The sequence below is a fragment of the Benincasa hispida genome, chromosome 11 (assembly GCF_027475165.1).
Source record: "Benincasa hispida cultivar pf3 chromosome 11, pf3_genome.v1.1, whole genome shotgun sequence".
Taxonomy (NCBI): domain Eukaryota; kingdom Viridiplantae; phylum Streptophyta; class Magnoliopsida; order Cucurbitales; family Cucurbitaceae; genus Benincasa; species Benincasa hispida.
This window is the reverse complement of record NC_143488.1, coordinates 75,205,523-75,227,027: the sequence shown is the minus strand read 5'-3', so window position 1 is coordinate 75,227,027 and position 21,505 is coordinate 75,205,523. Positions and strand designations below refer to the sequence as shown.

The following is a 21,505-nucleotide window of genomic DNA, read 5'->3' as shown; positions in this document are numbered from 1 at the left end:
TCTAATTGTTATATTTGGACCGATCTCTTGTTTAATACCCAAAATCCAAGGCTTTGCTGAGGTGGTGTATATCTACTATCTAGATGTTAAAGTTGATTTCAAAATTTCCAAATCTATATAACTCGGAATCCCGAACATGGAAATAAAAAAAGCTTTATTGAAATTGGAAATTTATTCATCAGTTCTTCAGTGAAAGTGATCAAATGCAGCGGTGGTGATTGACAACAAGAAGCAACAGCAATGATCAACGGGGTTCGACAACAATGGGAAGGATGAGGGCAGTGGCATTGAATGAAAATTTCTCTATAGAATGGAGAAATAAAAAAGAAAGCCTAATGAATGCCAATTCAAATAATCTAATCACATAATTTGATATATAAAATTAAATATAATTTTTTAAGACAGTAAGTCAAATCAGCAATTCATCTTCACGCCACATTTTCATTAATCAACTAACAATTAATTTGAACTTAAGAAATAACAAGTATTCCTTTTAAAACTTCAAAATCTAAATAGGCAATTCTTTATAGATCAAAAGCGTGTTTGGCTCTAGAACTTTTGTAAAATGTTCACAAATAATATGGCAAGTTAATAGGATTCACCCAATAGATGACTCAAATTGTGAGAAAAATGAAATTTGCTCCACTTTTTTAAAATGAGGTTTTTTTTGGCCCTTTGTTAAGGTCAGATTAGGGTGAAACTGTCAAAAAGAAATTTCGTACACATGAAATGGACTTTTTCACTCTCTTATTCTTGCTCTTGCACTCTCGTTCTGTCGCCTCTTTCCTCTCTCAAATCACTCTCTTCTCTCCCATTCTCTCCTGAACTTGCTCTCTCACTCTTACTCTACAATGCAAACTAAATAGAGGTAGAGAAGAAGAAGAAGGCCGAAAATGCTTGTGTGGACTTGCTAGAGCTAGTGTGTGGTCTCGTCAAAGTTGATCGTACCAGAAGAAGAACAAGAAGAAGAAATAAGGGTAATTTTGTAAAATTGCTTAATGGTGAGATAAGCAAGAGGTCAAAGTTCTTAAGTTTTAAAAAGTGGAGCAAAATCATATTAGGCATCCCATGGATCTTTCAATCAATTTCCCAAGTTAATATCCCATTTTATTTTGCAATCTTTCAGCCTATGAGGATATCAATGCAAAGGCATACTCATGTTACTAATTACCATCCTCAGAGGATCCTAGAGATACCCATCCTTGAAAGAGGCCAAGCAATAGTCTACTAATATAGGATCATTTGTTATCAGACACATTTGTAAAATAAAATTATTTCAAGCTCTTATATATCTAAATATCGAAATATTGGGCAAACCACTGCAAATAATTACTCGCATTCTCCTGAAGAAATTGGTCAAGGGAAAGATTATATAAGAACTGTGCATTCGGTGATTTAGGAACAAACCTGTGTAGGACATCGAATGTTATTAAATTGAAGGCAAATTCAATTTCTCTATAAGACTCTGTAGGATATTTGACCCTCAACCGTTTCCACAACCACTCGCTTCATTCGCACAAGTAGAAGAAGAAAAGATCTTGCTTTGGGACCTACAAATATAACAGCACCATAGAAACATTACTACATTGCTTATTAATAATGACTTTTAGGGTGATTTTATTGACACCGTTTGGTAATTCTCTAGTTTTTGAAAATTAAGCTTAAAAACTTTTTTTTTCTGATTTATAAAACTTAGCTGGATCTTTTAAGATATTGGTAGAAAGTAGATAATAAAATAAAGGAATTTAGATGTGGAAGAAGTGTTTATAAACCTAATTTTCAAGAACTAAAAATTAAAAACCAAATGGTTACTAAACAGGACTAAGAATATGCCAAATGAGATGTAAATTGAGTTTCGCTGCATTCCAACTCATACTTACACTTCTCGTGGAAATGGACGTCTAAATTATGGAAAATGTAGAACGCCGGTGATAATTTTAATGCTATTGCCAATCTTAGCAGTCATACGTGCAACATAGTATTTCTCGTGGAATGTACAGTGCCATTGTTCACAAATGCATTAAAGGGTGAATTAGTTCGTGTATAATTACCAAGGTCCATAGTTGAAATTTCATCTTGAAGGATATAGTTTTTCCCCTTGCCTTTCGTCTCCAAGCATGAATTGATCTTCTCAACAGCCACGATGAGGTCCTGGACAAATTGGATTCCAAAGTAAATTTTACAAGTAAGAAATGTGGATATTAGGTTGATCGTAAAGAGATATCGTACAGATATAACAGCAAGCATCCTTGGAATCTTATTTGAGGGCTTAGAGGGGTATGGGGTCATGACATGTTCCGGCAATCGTAAAGAATTCTTTAAAGCCATACTAGGTGACTACCAAAAATAAAAAAAAAATGGGATTGCACACCAAATTTCTTGCAACGACACTCTTCAACGAGGGAAAATTGATGAAAGAAAAATCAACACTTGCAAGATATAGCTAAAGCACTTATAATCACCCTTACCTGAATATTTTTGAGTGAAGCTATCATTACTAAAACCTATCTAATTAGCAAAATGTTTTCTCGTGCAGTAAATATAAACTCCCATGCAATCTTCTTCGACTATTACCCCAATAACAAGACTGCTTTCAACCTCACCACCAAAGATATATCGAGTATATGACATGAAAGATAAAAGTAATCTCCCAGTAGAATTAAACTTGCCCCGTAGGCCATAGGCCATTATACGCATCTCTCTAGGATATGCTCAAAGCAGGGAGGACATAAATGTCATTCCTCGGATCAAAAGGATCTTGTGTCGATGGATGTTACCCTTTTGGAAACCAATCGTATAACTAAAAACGTAACATTTCGACTAAAAACTTCCTCGAGAACTTCTTTGGAAATAAGATAACATCAGAGACGCATAGAACTCTACACAAATTTATTATAAGGGAAACATAGCTTTCTACCAAATCATTAACGATACTTCTAATAGGGAGAACATGAAAAGCAAATGTCAGAAACACAGGAGTCGATAAAGAACCAACCATGTGTACTAGGAGGAAAAAGTATGAGCTTCATCATGCATTTGTTAGTAATGACCCTTCGGCTTGTTAGGAAGGGCCAGACCGAACCCTCACGTTAACCAAGACAGATGGATAATAATGTCAACTCAACAAGCACTAAAGAATAAAATCAACTAGAACTATTAAGAGGTCTTACCTCCCATGATGCTAGGCCCTTCATATATGATGGGAGGCTTTCAAAATCGTCCTTTGAGAGCGTAATTAGAGGTGAAATGGCTTCTTCAAATGTCAAGTAATCTTCACCTTCCCCTGCGTCAAACAAATTCTTAAGTAATGAACATATGTATCTTGATATTTGTAGAAAGATGGGATTCTTCAACTAATAGTGTCTAAGACGGCAATCTAGGAACCTTCTACCTTCAGGGGATCCCACAGTCTGTTCTGTGGATTGGTGTGGAAAATTTGAGCCAAGCGGTTTCTCTAAGGATCTAAAAGGAAAAAATGTCACAAGTTAATTTCGATTTACTAATCTTCTGAAAGCATTGCATAATTGATACGAACTTGAATATTTGGAACCTACTTTTTTGGTGTATGCAAATCCATGTATGGATCTTTGAACGTAGAGTTGCCTATAAAAGCAATAATAATAGAACTCAGTTGTCAAAAAATGCCTATGCTAATGATTTTCAGTGAGAAAATAAGAACGCCCCAGAGACCGATAAATAATAAAAAAATCAAGGTTCAAATATATTCAAAATATTGAGAACCATAACATTTATGCCTCATACATGTTCTGGAAGATAGCATATTATAAAGGCAAGTGACAGTTTTAGTCTTCTGACCTTCAGATGCTAGAGTGGCAAGGCAAACATCAGAAAGCCCAGCATTTTGTAAACTTAAAGAGTCGTCGAGCCTGGAAACGATAAGAATTAAGAACGACAAAGTTTCAATTCCATTTTTTTTAGAGTGCAAGATAATTAGATAAATAATCAGTATCCTCATTTAATACCTATCCAAGGGAAAAAAAAAAAAAAATTGTTTCTCCTTTAAGAATTTCTGGAAAAAGTCCCCATTTCTTTAATTTTTCATCTCTTATCCCTATTTACAAATAACCAATAAGATAAGATACACCATGTACCAAGGGGTGGGAGAAGGAAGGATACAGTATATCTTCTTCAAAACTATGCTTAGCAAGTCCTGTCGTGGAGACTGATTTATGGTAAGAAGACGGTACGTTCAATCCATCCATGGAACTTGCAAGCTCGTAATTCAACCCAGGCGTTGATACATGATTAAGAATTTCGTCGTCTTCATCAATCTCAAACTCTAAAGGCAAAAGAAGAGAAATGATACAGCATTAACGGAAGCAAGAGCCAACTGTTTCCCTTTTGTTTTATGCTTTATCGAAAGAATTATAACTGAAACTGAGAAATTTACAAAATTAAGAAACGAATATCCTAGCTACAGCACACGTTATACCATCTCCACATACAAGAAAAGCAAGAATTCAATGTAATTCACCTGGAATGTATCCGACACCTTTGAGCTGCTTCTGTAGCTCCAGAAGATCACTTTCGTTCTTCTTATATACTTCACTGACATGACCTAAAAGCTCCTCGAATGATACTGTTTCTAATGACATTGATTCGAGCAAGTTGAGATCAACGTTAGCAGTCGACACGCGGCGGTTGAGAGATTGTATGAAGGTCGATGATGCCGAATCTGTAGGATATAGAGGAAATCTACAAAATTAGCATTAATCGGTCCCCTTACATATCGACAAACTCAAATTTCAGTCCAATTCATCAAAGCAAAGGACCAACGCAAATTTACGAACGGAAAAGACAGCCAAATGCGATCTGCTAGTCTATAATGCAACGATTATACAAAATTCTCACCCAAAATCCATCTGTAGCAGCATAGAGAACAGAAAAAATGAAGATAAAAGGAAGGAAGAGATGGGGATAATATTCACCAAGGGGAATGGGGCGGCGATCCATGGACTGCTTGAGGGCATCGCAGCTGTTTTGGAGATGGTTGCAGAACGGCGCTAGGGTTTTGGTGAAGTTCGAGATCAATTCCTCCATTGTTCTTCTTCTCTTCCAGATGCACACATTGAATTATGCTTCAACTGATCGATTGTTTTGTCTGATTTTGAGGAAGAAGAAGAAAAAATAAAGGCGGGAAAACTATTTCGGATCTTTATCTATTATTTCATTATTACACTTAATCTTTTATACATACTTCAAATCAATTGAATATGAATATACTAGAATATTGGACGAAATAGGATTATGGATGTCCTAATTCTTTTTGTTTTAGGTCATCGTTAAATTGTTTCAAATCTTAATTTATGTTCAGCATTTTAAATAAATTCTAATCTAAAGATATTTTGAAATATTTTATGAACGATAAAATTACTTCTGAAAGAATAAAAATAAATTTTAAATAGATAAAAAGGTTTCAGGATCTTTTATAACTTAACAATTAAAGTAATAAACTAAAATTCTACAAAATACCTTTAAGCTTTAATATAGTATTCGACTTTTAAAAGTTTCGTTCTTTTACTATTAAATTTTGGACACGTCTTAAAATAATCCTTTTACCTGTATCTTCCATTAAAATAAAGATTAAAAATAATAATAATGTGGAGATGATATATAGAATAGTAGTGCAGGTGGGACATGTGATTTCAATCATGTTCTTGAACTTCATAATATCATTAAACTTGAGGGTATGTTTCTTATGCCCCTAAGGGGATGTTTAAGATGCTGAGATGATATAGGATGTCTGTGTTTGGGATGCGGAGTTGTGTTGTCTGAGTTCATATGTCTGTATTTAGGGTGCATAATTGTGTTATCTTAGTTCATATGTCTGTGTTTAGGTGTGCAGAGTTGTTATGTCCGAGTTCATATATCTGTGTTTGGGTGTGCAGAGTTCATATGTCAATGTTATCTGATTCAACTTTTTGTACTCTAAAATAATTTGCCTGTATGAACACTATTTTTTTAATCTTATAATTCAATTATTGTATCAATCCTATTTGGAATAAGATATTGATTGCATTTTCTTTATTCTTTCCAATCTCAAGAAATGGTATACATTTCGATTTTGTATTATTCATTTCAAACTTTTCATTAAAGAAAGCCAAATAATTTTACAAAATAGTATTAATTTAGACCGATATGAAATTCATTAAATTCATTCCACTGATAAAAAAAAATCTAGACTGGATATGAAATTCATTCCCCTCAAAAGATTTTATATAATTTGATGGCCTTATACATGGCCATTTTACAACTTGCTTTAAAAAAATTGCATCCATATGTAAGGGTCACATGTCATGGGTTATTTGTACATGTCACAAAAAATAAAATACATGATATCTATGCAATAAGGGACTAGGGGAAGTTACAAAAAATAATAACAAAGCAACTTGCAAACATCGAGAACGTAATTAGTTAGCCTTGCCCAACAAACGCATGCAATACCTTATGGTGGTGGAATGGCTAAAAACGTTTGTTCGTTGAATATAATTCACCAACATATCTATGAGGGTCAACTGATCGTCCTCCTTTAAACCTTCAACTTGGTAGATCTGTTCGATGACCTCCCGACGTCTCTTAAGCTCCAATTCATATTTCTCTTTCTGCCATTGAACAAGTTTCTCCATTTTACTTTCCTGCACGTCCATTGTTGTGAGTACAATGTCAAATATTTCATATCGGAAGGGAGCCCTCTTGCGTTTTGTTCCTCTCGTATCGTTACTTGATCCAGTACACCTATTGATGGGTGTATATGAGAAAACCTCATCCATGCATCAATTGTTGGTATGTTCATGTCAGGTATACTTTCTTGTTGTTGATGAAACACGAGACATATGCAGCAGAATTAGGATCTAATTACACTCTAATTGCTTTTAATTTAAAGGAAAAAACATGCAATTTGAAGGGGAAAAACAGTAATTAACTTATTTTTGAAGCTCCCGAAAACCGCTTTTCCTTGCTGAATCTCGACTCGAACTCTTTCGGACCACCACTAGAGTTGACTTACTATCCTCTGGACTCAGAACTGAGTTGTGGGACCCGGTGGATGAAGAAAACCGAGAGAGAGAAAGAGATGGAAAACAGAAATGGAATTTTGGATTAGGTTTGGGTTTTAAATTTTTCTCCAAAAAATGTGATTTTTCTAGCCCAAATTTACAAAACAATTTTGACAAAATGGAAAAACTTTTTTCATTCAAAATGAAAGCCCATTTTATAGAAAAAAACCATGCAACAATTGCATGAACCAAATCCATAAAAATCCAACACCTGTAATCCACTATCTTAGTGGGCCTAATGTCTCATTATAAGCCAACACCTAGCCCATTATTTTGTTAGTGGAATTATCCAACAAAAGTTTGGATTTTCCCACTAACTTTAGTCAAAGGGCAAAATAGTTTGACTTTGACCAAAAAGTCAACATTTTGACTTTTTATGATTTTTTTCGTGTTGACAAATTTTGACCTCCCGAGCATGAATCCGCGCATTCATTTTCTCGAAATTCAAATCACATTTGAATATAAGGTCGGTCAAAGTTTGACTTTTCAAAGTCAAAAGTCAACTCGTTGACTTTTTACATCTTTGACCATTCCATTATTTCCGAGCTTCCGAATATGAATGTATTCACATTCTTGATTTTTAAATCACATTTAAATATTAAAGTTGTATCTCTAAACTGAAAAACCCGACCACTATATCACATATACTTATCGGTTTCTCTCTTTTCACCTAATTCGAACAATTTGAATCATTCTATCATACTATTCTAAGTTTATTCCATATGAGCTAGTAGGGGAACCTAATGAACCTATAGATCATGGGCTCCAACGATCCGAGATTAGCTGGCTAAACTCTTTAGAATGAGCTAATCAACATTCATTAACTAACGGGTCAATCTACTATAGTTCTGTAGTTGCACTCCCCTCACTATAGATATATTTGTGTCCATTTGATATAACCATGTCAGTAAACTAATCCTTCACAGGTTGTTTGTAATCTCGGCTAGGTCATAAAAATTGTTTTACTCCCAAGACTAAATCTTGTTCCTTAAGTTCCACTGATCTTCTAATGAACAATTGGTTTAAGGTCCAACCTATAAATCGAATCCCTCTCGAGCCAAAGAGAGGGTGGGGGCCCCTTGTTCAAGACCTGGATTCAGTACTAAAGGGAACAACCTATCTACTATCCCTATAATAGGTAGGAGTGAATTCTGTCTTGCACCCTATGTTTCCAGCTATCCACTCGTTCTTACCCCTGAAATGGGAGGCTTATTGGGCCAGGATATTGAGCTGCCCTCACCTATGTAGATCTAAGGATAATTTCGAGTGAACATGAGTTCATAGTTAACTCAGGATTAAGATTAAGTTGCCTAGGTCATCAATTAACGAAATAGTCAGTTTTATACATAAAACAACATTTAGAACGTAAAAAGTGACTATTTCATGGTTCAGTCTTATGTAAACTCTTTACATAGGATGCCTCCACTCACATATCTCTATATGAACGATTCAGGATCACATCGTTTGTACTAACTACAAAGTGGGTTGCATCCATAGTGTCCCAGAATAAGGTGCCCAACCTTATTCATATACTATAGACCATTTTGACTATATATTTGAATATGATCCACATTTATGTCACTACATAAAGTTCAAACTGTATTAAATAGCCCCAGGACCTTAGTTTATTAGATTCAAGATTACAATTTCAATAACAACTTTATCGAAAAAAAAAACAAGATATGTTTATTAATTTACAAACTACGAGTTTTAGGACATAAAATCCAACAAACCCCAATTGGACTAAAACTCCTAGTGGAATATCACAATGTTGAATTTAAGCGAGAAACATATGAGTACAATAAACATATGAATACAATAAACTAGGGCATATACCCAAAAGTTCTCCCACTTGTCCTAGTTTACAAACTTCGTAGACCTAGACTCTGTAGGTGACCTTCAAACACTTTAGCCGTGAGAGCCTTTGTAAAAGGATTATAAATGTTTTGCTCAGAAGATATCTGGGTTACTACAATGTCTCATGATGTACAATCTTCTGGATCAGTGGTATTTGCGCTCAATATGCTTGTCGTGCTTGTGGCTTCTTGGTTCTCTTGAATTTGCAACTGCACCACTATTATCACAATATAGGGTGATAGGCAGATGCATATTTGGAATGACTTCCAAAACTGTCAAGAATTTCCTCAACCATACTGCTTCCTTTGTTGCTTCACAAGCAGCTACATATTCAGCTTCCATTGTGGAGTCCGCAATACAGTTTTGCTTCACACTTCTCCACACTACTGCTCCTCCGTTAAGAGTGAACACTGATCCAGATGTAGACTTTCTAGCATCTTTATCGGTTTGAAAATCAGAATCAGTGTATCCAGTAAGGATCAAATCCTTAGTACCATACACGAGCATGTAGTTCCTCGTTCTCCTAAGATACTTGAGGATATTTTTAACGGCAGTCCAATGATCATATCCAGGATTGGACTGATACCTACTGACTACCCCTACCACGTAGCATATGTCAGATCTAGTACATAACATTGCATACATCAGGCTCCCTACTGCGGAAGCATAGAGAATGTGTCTCATATCCTCAACCTTTTGAGGTGTCTTAGGACATTGATCCTTTGAAAAATGAATTCATATCTGTAAGGTAACATACCTCTTTTGGAATTCTGCATCTTATACCTAGACAACATTTTGTCTATATAAGTTTCTTGAGACATGGCTAGTGTTCTGTTCTTGCGGTTCCGAATAATCTGAATCCCGAGAACATACTATACATTTCCTAAATCTTTCATTTGGAACTGCGTTGCTAGCCATTTCTTGATGTCAATTAGGTAACCTACTTCATTCCCAATGAGTAGAATATTGTCAACATATAAAACTAAGAACGCTATAGTAGAATTGACGATCTTCTTATAAACACAAGGCTCGTCAACATTATGTACAAAGCCATAAGATTGGATTACAGTATCAAATCTTATATTCCAAGATCTAGAAGCTTCTTTCAACCCATAAATGGATTTTTGAAGCTTACAAACCTTTTTTTCTTGACCTTGTACGATAAACCCCTCTGGTTGAGCCATATAGATATTCTCCTCAAGATCGCCGTTTAGAAAGCCTGTCTTAACATCCATCTGCCAAATTTCAGTCATAAAAGGTGGTAATGGATAATATTATTATAATCGACTTAAGCATGGCAACAAGAGAGAGAGTTTCTTCATAGTCCACTCTCTCTCTTTGGGTATAACCCTTTGCCACAAGTCGATTCTTAAAAGTCTGTACTTTACCGGCTTGGTCTCGTTTTCTCTTGTAGATCCACTTACAACCAATTGATTTTATATTATTTGGTTGATCTACAAGTTTACAAACAGAATTGAAGTACATAGACTTCATTTCTGTTGGCTTTTTGGTCCTTAATCACAAATTAATTAATTAATCAATGTTTTGATGATAACAAACTCAATTTTTAATTACTAAAAATTTTAGTGTTTTAATATATCTATAGCATAGATCTCGGAACAACGATTCCAACATCTCTTGAATCACTCAAATCGGAGTTAAAACGAAGAAGTTATGATCGAAACAAGTTTTATCGAAAAATACCGGTGGCGATGACGTGGCGACTGAGTCAGCATCAATGACCAATCCGGTGACGACACATGGAGCTTTGGGAGAGTGACACGTGGGGCTTTTAGTTATTTAAAATATTATATATATATATATTATTTTATTAAAAAAATGTGTCAAACGGTTTCTTTGAAATTTTTCTTAAAAAAAGAAATCCAGAAAGCATTAAATGCTTCTACCGTTGGAAATTTTTTTTAAATATATATATATATATATATATTCAATTTCGTTTTTTTACCGTTAATTTATTATTATTATTATTATTATTATATTTTTTATATATGTTTTTTACCGTTTGAAAATTTCAGAATTAATATATATATATATATATATATTATCTTCTTAATTTTCTTTTAATTTCTTTTAATCTCCACCCTTCATTTTTTTTTAACACAAATCTAATGGTCCAATTTAAATTCAATTTTTTCCCTTTCCATCTCTTTATAAACTATCTTCCTCTCCAATTTTTGAACTAACAAATTTTACATTTCATAATCCTCCACAACTCAAAAGTTTCCATTGTTGCTCTCTCTAAGCTCCCAATTTTTTTTTCTTTTCATCTTATTCTTGAGAGAGTGTTATTGTATTGTGAGGATAAATTTGTTGTGTGCTTAAACTTGTAAATCCACTCTAGTGACAGTTGTATTGTGTTCTTCAAAAATTCCAACATTTGTAACAGTTTGATCCTAAATTATGGAAAGGATCAGATTTGCTCTTGAACCTGTAAAAGGAGCGGTGGTATAACGGTTGGGCTCTAATCCATGGAAGGAGTCGGAAAGATTTTATTCAAATTTCCAAGAGGCGCTTGGGGAGTTGAATAGGTCGAGTTTGACCGAACCACTATAAAAATTACAGTTTCTTCTTCTCTTACTCTTTCCTTTTTATTTTTGCAATTAATTTAAGCACTTTATTGTATGTTTTAGTTTGTTCTTATTTATTTGCTAAAATTTGATAGAATTAAATTATCACACTTTTTGTTATCTTATTTGTTTCATAAATTGAATTTTTCTTATTATTTATAAAAAGTGTATTAATTATTTAATTGGGTTAATTTAAGAAAAAAGTTTAATTAAACCCTATTCACCCCCCCTCTAGGGTTTCCATATCGATCCAACAATTTCGAGGTCCATGGCTTTGACCCACTGATCACAGTCCACATCTTTTATCGCCTGTTTATAGGTCGATGGATCCTCTATATCGTCATCAAGTATGACAACTTGTGTTTCTGTTAAACCCAAGTAACAGTCAGGCTGATGAACAACCCTCTCATTACTTCGAGGCATTCTCAACTCTTGAGAAGGATGTGACTGACCAGATGTACTAGTTTTATCTACTACTTTAGTATATGAACTAGTTCTATCTGTAGCGTCTTTGGAAATTTCATTCAATACTAGTCTATTGCGAGGTTGATGACTTCTATGTAGTCTTCCTCTAAGAAAGTGGCATTTGTCGATACAAATACCTTATTCTCTTGAGTATCGTAAAATAGACCACCTTTTGTTTTTTTGGATAACCTACAAATAGGCATAGTTTTGAACGACGTTCCAATTTTTTAGGATTTTGCACCAACACGTATGCCAGGCATCCCCAAATCCTAAAGTGATGTAAACTATCTTTACGCCCTTTCCATAGCTCATAAGGTGTTTCTGAAACACTTTTAGAGGGAACGTTATTCAAAATATAGATATCAGTCTCTAATGCATGTCCCCAAAAGGAATCAGGTAACTCAGCAAAGCTCATCATTGAGCGAACATGTCCAACAAGGTTTTGTTTCTTCTTTCAGATACACCGTTCTGCTGAGGCATATTAGGTACAGAGAATTGTGACTTGATTCCGTGTTCTATCATATAGTCCTGGAATCTTAAGTCCATATACTCCCCACCTCGATCTGATCGTAGTGTCTTAATTGTTTTACCTAATTGGTTCTCAACCTCAGTCTTATATTCTTTGAACTTTTCAAAAGAATCAGACTTGTAATGCATTAGGTAAATATGACCATACCTTGAATAATCATCAAAAAAACTGATGAAATATTCATACCCACCTCGAGCTTTGACATTCATCGGTCCACAGAGATCCGAATGTACGAGCTCTAAGGGTATTGTGGCTTTGAGACCTTTTCCAGTAAAAGATCTCTTAGTCATTTTTCCCTAAAGACAAGACTCACATGGAAGTAAAGAATTGTCTTCTAACTGATTTAGGAGTCCATTATTAACCAATCTCTCAACCCTTTTGAGATTTATGTGGCCAAGTCTTCGGTGCCATATATAGGCATTAGAAGAAACTTTTTGTCTTTTATTCTGAGTTTCGACTGTCCTGAATCCAATATCCAGGTTGAGGTATCATCCTCCACTACACATGTCTCAGTAACTAGTAAATCATATTTACCTTGTACTTCTTTCAAGGCAGGGGCCTGAGGACATTCCTCAATTAAGAAAAAACTGAGGTCATCTATTATTAGTGTTGAATTCATATTGTTTTTCCATGTTGAGTAATTATCGCAGTTTAGTTTCTCGGAAGCTAAGAATTGATCTAGAAAGCTAGTCATGCTGAAAAGAAAAACATATACTTTTTAATAAAAAAAAAACATTAATCTTTTAAATCCAATCAAGTTTAGCAAAAAAAAACTAATAATGTACCCTTTATTATTATATTTTGCAACGATATTTCAATGGTTTAGAATAACCTCCACCGAGGGGTGATCGACTATTCCTCAGTTGAACCAAGACTATTTTGACTAGATACTATCACCAGAATAACTCTTATCCCTATAGTAACTCAGTTATCGCTACTTTGGTCAAGAATTTACTAACGCTTAATAATTCTCGTAAGTGTGACCCTCTATTTTCAGACCTCAAACATTGGAATCATTATGCTCCCGAAGTTGGAAAGACAAGAATGAAAACAGACCTGAGAGACTCTATCGATTTCTAGAGTTCGCGGAGTTCCGAATCCTATAATACAACCCTTCGATTGGTAAGATTGCTCCAGGACAGACATGCAAGCGCATTATAGGAATCTCACGGTGTGACTTAATGGAAGAGACCGTAGGATGTGTTGACACACTTCCTTCTCCCACTTACTATGAACAACTTCCCCTATTCACCTTGGTATTGACTCATGCAAACACTCTTCGAATGGAGTCTGCTCCCAGGGCGGCCCAAAGCCAAGCATGAATCTAACGGTGTGAACTCTTAGGGACGCTAGAGCTAAAAATACATTACTTCTCTCCAGCTGAAGTGTTCTAGACGGTTAGGGTATAAAATACTTAGCGATACATTCCGGCTAACTAAACATATCCTAAGTCTGGTGATTCATCCGAGTATAACTTTTATACTGGATTTTTAATCTACGATGTCTTGGTGATAAACAAATTTTATTACCTTACACCGCTCACGCATGCTCATAAAATCAATTTAACCTAACTCAGATGTCGGCTTAATCTCCAGGTAGTAGGTGTTCCGTGAACTGTCAACTTAAAAACCTTTAACCTTAGTCATCTTATCTGACTTTTTGCCAAGATCTTGCCGGGTGAGTTTTCTTGTAACTTCGGTTTTAAAAGATATCGACATATTTTCTATGAAAATTGGGATTGCTCGATGGTTAACACTAAATGAGCATGCATCTTATCTTTGTTATAGATTTTAGAAGTCTAGGTTATTTTATAACAATTATAACCCTAGAGCATTCATCTATAACATGTTTCCTTCAATTAAACATGCTTTAATATAACACTTATATTAAAACTAAGCATGCATAGTATATATTTTATAACACTTATAAGATATAACAAATGCATGTCACATGCTTTTCCTATGGTGGGGTTTTAAAACTATATGGCATACTATATGCACACATAATTAAACAACATTATACATCACATGCATAATAGGTAAACAACACTAAAGTGGATCAATTTTGGCATTAAAAACAAACAAATAACTAATTTCTTACAAAATTCAGCAACCAGCTTCCCGGAATCGGTTTCAAATACTTTGAACCATCTTGAATTGGCCAAAAAGCTCTCGAACTGGCCCAAAAACTCCAAAAACCAAGTTGAATCTGTCCAGACCATCTGAACCGACTGGTCAATGCACGTTGGTGTAGTCAACGAAAGTGCGGGTCGGGTCGACGGAGGCGGAGCGGGCGCGTGAGCCGCGAGCAAGCAGGAGGCGCGCAGGTAGCTTCGAACCGGGTCGTGCGAATCGGATCGGGCGGGCACTCGGGTCAGATTCGGCCGGGCAGGCGTGCAAAGCCAGACGCGTGTGCGAGAGAATCCGGGTGGCGAATCAGGTCGGGTCGAGTCTAGGAGCCTTCTCTCAGGTCCAGTAGCCGAATTCGGGTCTGTGATGCATTTTTCTTCAATTTCCTGCTGTTCTCTCTCCCGGAATCAAGAAATTATAGCCTAATTTCAACTCTAATGATTCCAACAAATTTACAGACCCTTTTTTCACACATTAATGCTCATAAACATGTGAGCAATTACAAATTTTCACAAGAAATTTAGAGAAAAACAATGCCAAAATCATAATAAATCCACTTTAGTCCACATTTCATTTAACACTTGAATAGATAGGAAACAAACACCCACCAAAAGCAATTGAGCATAATTCTAGCATGCTCTGATACCACATGATGGAACACGAGACATACGAAGCGGAATTAGGATCTAATTACACTCTAATTGCTTATAACTTAAAAGGAAAAAAACATGCAATTTGAAGGGAAAAAAACAGTAATTAACTTACCTTTAAAGCTCTCAAAAATCGCTTTTCCTTGCTGAATCTTGACCCAAACTCTTTTGGACCACCACTAGAGTTGACCTACTATCTCTGGACTCAGAACCGAGTTGTGGGACCCGGTGGATGAAGAAAACTGAGAGAGAGAAAGAGATTGAAAAAATAAATGGAATTTTGGATTAGGTTTGGGTTTTAAATTTTTCTCCAAAAAATGTGATTTTTCTAGCCCAAATTTACAAAAAAAATTTGGCAAAATGGCAAAACTTTTTTCATTCAAAATGAAAGTCTATTTTATAGAAAAAAACCATGCAACAATTGCATGAACCAAATCCATAAAAACCCAACATTTATAATCCACTAGCTTAATGGGTTTAATGTCTCCACTATAAGCCAACACCTAGCCCACTATTTTGTTAATAGAATTATCCAACAAAAGTTTGGATTTTCCCATTAACTTTAGTCAAAGGGCAAAATAGTCATTTGGCCAAAGTCAAACTTTGACCAAAAAGTCAACATTTTGACTTTTTATGATTTTTTTTCCGTATTGACTAATTTTGACCTCCCGAGCATGAATCCGCATTCATTTTCTTGAAATTCAAATCACATTTGAATATAAGGTCGGTCAAAGTTTGACTTTTTAAAGTCAAAAGTCAACTCTTTGACTTTTTACATCTTTGACCATTTTCATTATTTTTTAGCTCCCGAATATGAACGTATTCATATTCTTGATATTTAAATCACATTTAAATATTAAAGTTGTATCTCTAAACTGAAAAATCCGACCACTATATCATATATACTTGTCGGTTTCTCTCTCTTCACCTAATTCGAACAATTTAAATCATTCTATCATACTGTTCTAAGTTTATTCCATATGAGCTAATAGGGGAACCTAATGAACCTATAGATCATGGGCTCCAACGATATGAGATTAGTTGGCTAAACTAATGAGCTAGCACCGGGATAATAGGAGGCCAGTCCAGACACAGCTTCTCTTTAGACGGAGCTAATCAACATTCGTTAACTAATGGGTCATTCCACTATAGTCCCGTAGTTGCACTCCTCTCACTATAGATATATTTGTGTCCATTTGATATAACCATGATTAGTAAGCTAATCCTTCACAGGTTGTTCGTAATCTCGACTGGGTCATAAAAACCGTTTTACTCCCAAGACTACATCTTGTTCCTTAAGTTTCACTGATCCTCTAATGAACAATTGGTTTAAGGTTCAACCTATAAACCAAATCCCTCTCGAGCCAAGGAGAGGGTGGGGTCCCCTGTTTAAGACCTGGATTCAATACTAAAGGGAACAACCTATCTACTATCCCTATAACGGGTAGGAGGGAATTTCGTCTTGCACCCTACGTTCCCAGCTATCCACCCGATCTTACCCCTGAAATGGGAGGCTTGTTGGGCTAGCGATATTGAGCTGCCCTCACCTATGCAGATTTAAGGATAATTCCAAGTGAACATGAGTTCATAGTTAGCTCAGGATTAAGATTAAGTTGCCTAGGTCATCAATTAACGAAATAGTCAGTTTTATACATAAAACGATATTTAGAACGTAGAAAGTGACTATTTCATGGTTCAGTCTTATGTAAACTCTTTACATAGGATGCCCCCACTCACATATCTCTATATGAACGATTCAAGATCACATCGTTTGTACTAACTACAAAGTGGGCCGCATTCATAGTGTCCCCAGAATAAGGTGTCCAATCTTATTCATATACTATAGACCATTTTGGCTATATATTTGGGTTTGATCCACATTTATTTCACTACATAAAGTTCAAACTACATTAAATAGCCCTAGGACCTTAGTTTGTTGGATTCAAGATTACAATTTCAATAACAACTTTATCGGGGAAAAAAAACATAATATGTTTATTAATCTACAAACTACGAGTTTTAGGGCATAAAATCCAACAGTTGTTCATTAACCTGTGATCCTAACTAAATATTCTCCAAATGTTCATCTGTTCCAGATGCTTGATCGTACGGAGTTTCATTGCCTTCACCAGTGGTCCTATCTTTTCCAAAGATGATTGAAAGCTCATCATAATAGAGGAATGATTTGTCTCAAACCCTTCGCATTGGGATAGGACTACAAACAAGAACATATATTATGTTAGAACATAATATTATATTAGAAAGAGTTCGCCATTGTAAGATAATAATATTTTAATATGTTTTCTTACCTGAACCCATATATCAAAAACCTCTTTCTCTGCTTCCACACATTTGAACTCGTCATTCCAACCAAATCTGCTACATGCATTACTCAGGATCTCAGCGATTGCACAATATTGTTGCTTGAAAAATCTAAACTTGCACTTTATTGTTGACAGCCCAATGGAACAACTAGGAATCTTTTCGTTAAGTAGATGTTGTAGTTGTTGTAAATAGTCAGGCTTGAAGGTTCCATCATCAGCTTGCCAACCTGTTTCCACCAAGTGCAATAGTGACTCCACTAACCATGCATCTTCAACCTTCGTCCAAATGTGTTTTGTCATTTTCTCACGTCTTGTCATTTAGCTACATACAATACGTATAACTTAATAAAATAAATTGGGGACAGTTAGATAAACAAACTTTTGAGTACGAATAGTGGAGAACATGTTCCATCATTCACATGAACCAATTAACACAACATAAATTAAGATAATTCAATATAGAAGATTGTTTAAACTGAATGATAACATAATCTAAAAGCATAAGGAAGTTATTCATAGTAAAGCAAATTGAACAATAAAATTTATACTCATTATGCTTGTTCCCATTCATCGAACATTCACGTCGCCAACTCATCCCTGAAATTGGTCAATTCGTTGGACGTTTCAATAAATTATATATTTTCATGATCGAGCTCGCTAGATGTAGAATCTTCATCATCCGTTGTTACGGACATTGTAGTTTGGCCCATTTCCCTTGTTATCAGGTTATGAAACAAGCAACATGTTGTTATTGTTCTACATTGGATCTTAATTGGGTAGTAGGACTTTCCACATAGTATCGTCCAACGACCTTTGAGTATGCCAAATGCTCTTTCTATGAAATTTCTAGTTGATAAATGTTTCACGTCGAAAAATTCTCATGGATTAGTCGGTGCATTTTTAACACCACATCATTCTGAATGATGGTACCGCTCTCCCCTATATGGTGCCAAGAATCCCTCAGCATTGGGATATCCAACATCACATAGGTAATAATAACCTAGGCATAATATACATAAAATTAATTGACAAACTATTTGCTCTTGAATCCAGACAGTGTAATTACAAAAGTCTATACCCTTGGGAACCTTCTGTAGGATTGTATAAAAGCGGAAGCACAAGGATCATCTAAACACTCTAATTCACTAATTTTGACAAAATATAAAGCATGTTCTTGTAGAAAACAAGTGAGTTTCAAGACATACCTCTTGTAGAACTTCTTCAAAGCTTCTTCTCCAACTGCTATCTTCTCCAAATCTTGTTGCAGACCACCTCAAGATCTTTTCCATTATTCTCTTGGTGCTCTAGATTGAGTTGTGGGACTCAAAACAAGCTTGAATCAAGGGATAAAGGAGAAATGCTCACTGCAGTAATCTTGTTGAAGAACCCTTTCTTCAACCCAAATTTTCTCTGAAATTCTCTATAGATTGCATGCCCAAAATTCACTCAAATCTCTTCACTATATTGCAAATCAACATGCAAAGGAGAGAGTTGCATGAGTTGCAGCTCATGCTTAGAGAAAACAAGACAAAGTTGAATGCATTTTGTGTGAGCAACTTGAAAGATGGATAATGGAAAACAAGTTTTTTCCATTTTTGTGTTTTTATTTTCTAATTTCTAATTTTATCATAAAATCAAAAATGATTTTTCCAAAAACCATTTTTAATTTTAAAATTGAAAAAAGAAATTAATTTCATAAATTAATTTTAAATAAAACTTAATTAATTTAATATCAAATATTAAATTAATTTTTACACAAATCCATCTTTATATATTTAAATCATATTTAAATATATATATTCTCCTATTCCGTTTAATTCTCAAATTAAACACGTAATTATATCTCATATAATTACTAATTCCCTTAGTTCTAATTTGAACGTTTCAAATTAACTTATCACACTATTCTAAAGCTAGTTTGATAGAGCTAGTAGGAGGACCTCGCGGACTTACAGATCATGGGCTCCAACAATCCGAGATTAATTGGCTAAACTCATTAGACCAGATTAATCTCCATTTGTTAACTAATAGGTCACTCCACTAAAGCCCATAGTTGCACTCCTCTCACTGTAGATATATTATGTCCACATGATTTAACCATAATCGGCAAGTCGACCTTTCACAGGTTGTTCGTAATAACGGCTGAGTCAAATATCTGTTTACCCCCGAGATTACATCTTATTCCTCAAGTCTTTACTGATCCTCTAATGAATAATTGGTTTGTGATCCAATCACTAAACTAAACTCTCTCAGCCCAGTGAGAGGGTGGGGCCCCTTGTTCAAGACCTGGAGTCAATACTTGAGAGAACAATCTTTCTCCTTTTCCTAAATTGGGTAGACGTGAACTTCGTCTTGCACCCTATGTCCCCAACTATTTATCTGATCTTACCCCTGAAATTGGAGTCTTATTGAGCCAGCTTTTTGAGCCAACCCTCACCTATATAAATCTAAGGACAATCTCGAATAAACAGAAATTCATAGTTAGCTCAGGATTAAGATTGAGTTACCTAGGTCATCTAGGTGAAATAGTCAGTCTTAAACAGTAAACAACGTTATAAAGTAAGAGTGATTTATCTCTTGGTTCTGATCTTATGCAAACTCATTGCATAGGACGCCCCCACTCCTCATGTCATAACATGTACGAATTAGAATCACATCGCATGTAGCACTTTACAACTCTTTGTAATAACTACAGAGTAGGCCGCATCACCAATGTAATAGAACTGGATCTAAGTAGCACTAAAACCCTTAGGCATGAAAGCGGTGTTACTAAAATAAGGTACCCAACCTTATTCATGTACCATAGATCATTTTGACTATTTACTCGAACCTGATCCATTCTTATGTCTCCACATAAAGTTCAAGTACTCATACAATAGTCATGGGTCTTAGTTTATTGGATTTAGACTTTTAAACAATTTATGAAATCAATAATAAGTATATTGATTATAGAAAATGTTTATCATTCCACAAACTGCGAGTTTTAGGATATAAAACCCAACACCTTCAACCTATGTGGTAGAGAAATTGCATCCTAAGCACTCTAGAATCGGCTGCAAACCCTTCCCATCCTGGTAGCACAAATATGAACTCATCAGTTGGAGAACAGACAACAAGCACATTCGTGGCTATCTCACCTTTCCAGGTACAATAGCAGGGACGATCGACTGCACTTACATTGACCTTGATGGATGTATCATCTAATGCACATAGACAATTTTGTATAGGATCATACATTGATAAAGGATAAACATTTCCTAGTTTCCTGAAAATCTAGAACCTAATATTTAACTAGGAGTGGAATTAAAATTGTTGTAATACCTCAGTTTCCACCTAATATCAGTGCAGTCACTCGTGATAGGCTCCATTTTTTTCAGCAGTAACTTATGAAGTTGTAGTACTGCGGTCAGAACGATCCTAAAATGCCTCGAAACAATTTCACCAGACCATGTGAACTGTCATCCAACTACTCGGTTCTTAACGTCGTGCACCAAATGTGGAGGAAAATTGTCACCATCTCTTCGTCGTCAATGCATTGAGTAGGTGTCAGACGACCGGTCGTCCTAAGCATGTTACAGAGGATGACGAAAATCCGTCTATCTATCCGCGTGCTCTTACGACAACAGACATCATTCTCATAAATAAGCCAAAAGAAGTTTAATTGTCTAATTCGATGTCTAGTGTAGAAAAGTTGGTTCTCTATTCTACAATGGTCATGTAGTAATAGGGCTAATATTAGGAATTGTTATCGTTGGGATGTAGTGATGATTGAAATGATAGTAAAAACTTCTTCATTTTCCATATTTTGGGATAGAAACTAAAACCCTAGGATACAAAAGGGAAAATAGTTTTATAAGGATTCAGTCTCTATTGAAATACATTACTTA

At 35.2% G+C, this 21,505-nt stretch overlaps 1 protein-coding gene across 1 annotated transcript; it reads right to left on the bottom strand.

Annotated features, from left to right (window-relative positions):
* Nucleotides 1–1,257: 1,257 nt before the first annotated feature.
* On the bottom strand, nucleotides 1,258–5,310 carry LOC120091453 (uncharacterized). Its single transcript, XM_039049487.2, has 9 exons — nucleotides 4,950–5,310; nucleotides 4,496–4,696; nucleotides 4,138–4,300; nucleotides 3,817–3,887; nucleotides 3,555–3,603; nucleotides 3,392–3,462; nucleotides 3,171–3,283; nucleotides 2,052–2,151; nucleotides 1,258–1,550 (listed from the first exon to the last, which is right to left on the bottom strand). The coding sequence occupies exons 1-9, from the start codon at nucleotides 5,059–5,061 to the stop codon at nucleotides 1,456–1,458; spliced, it is 975 nt and encodes a 324-aa protein (XP_038905415.1). The 5' UTR covers nucleotides 5,062–5,310; the 3' UTR covers nucleotides 1,258–1,455.
* Nucleotides 5,311–21,505: the final 16,195 nt, after the last annotated feature.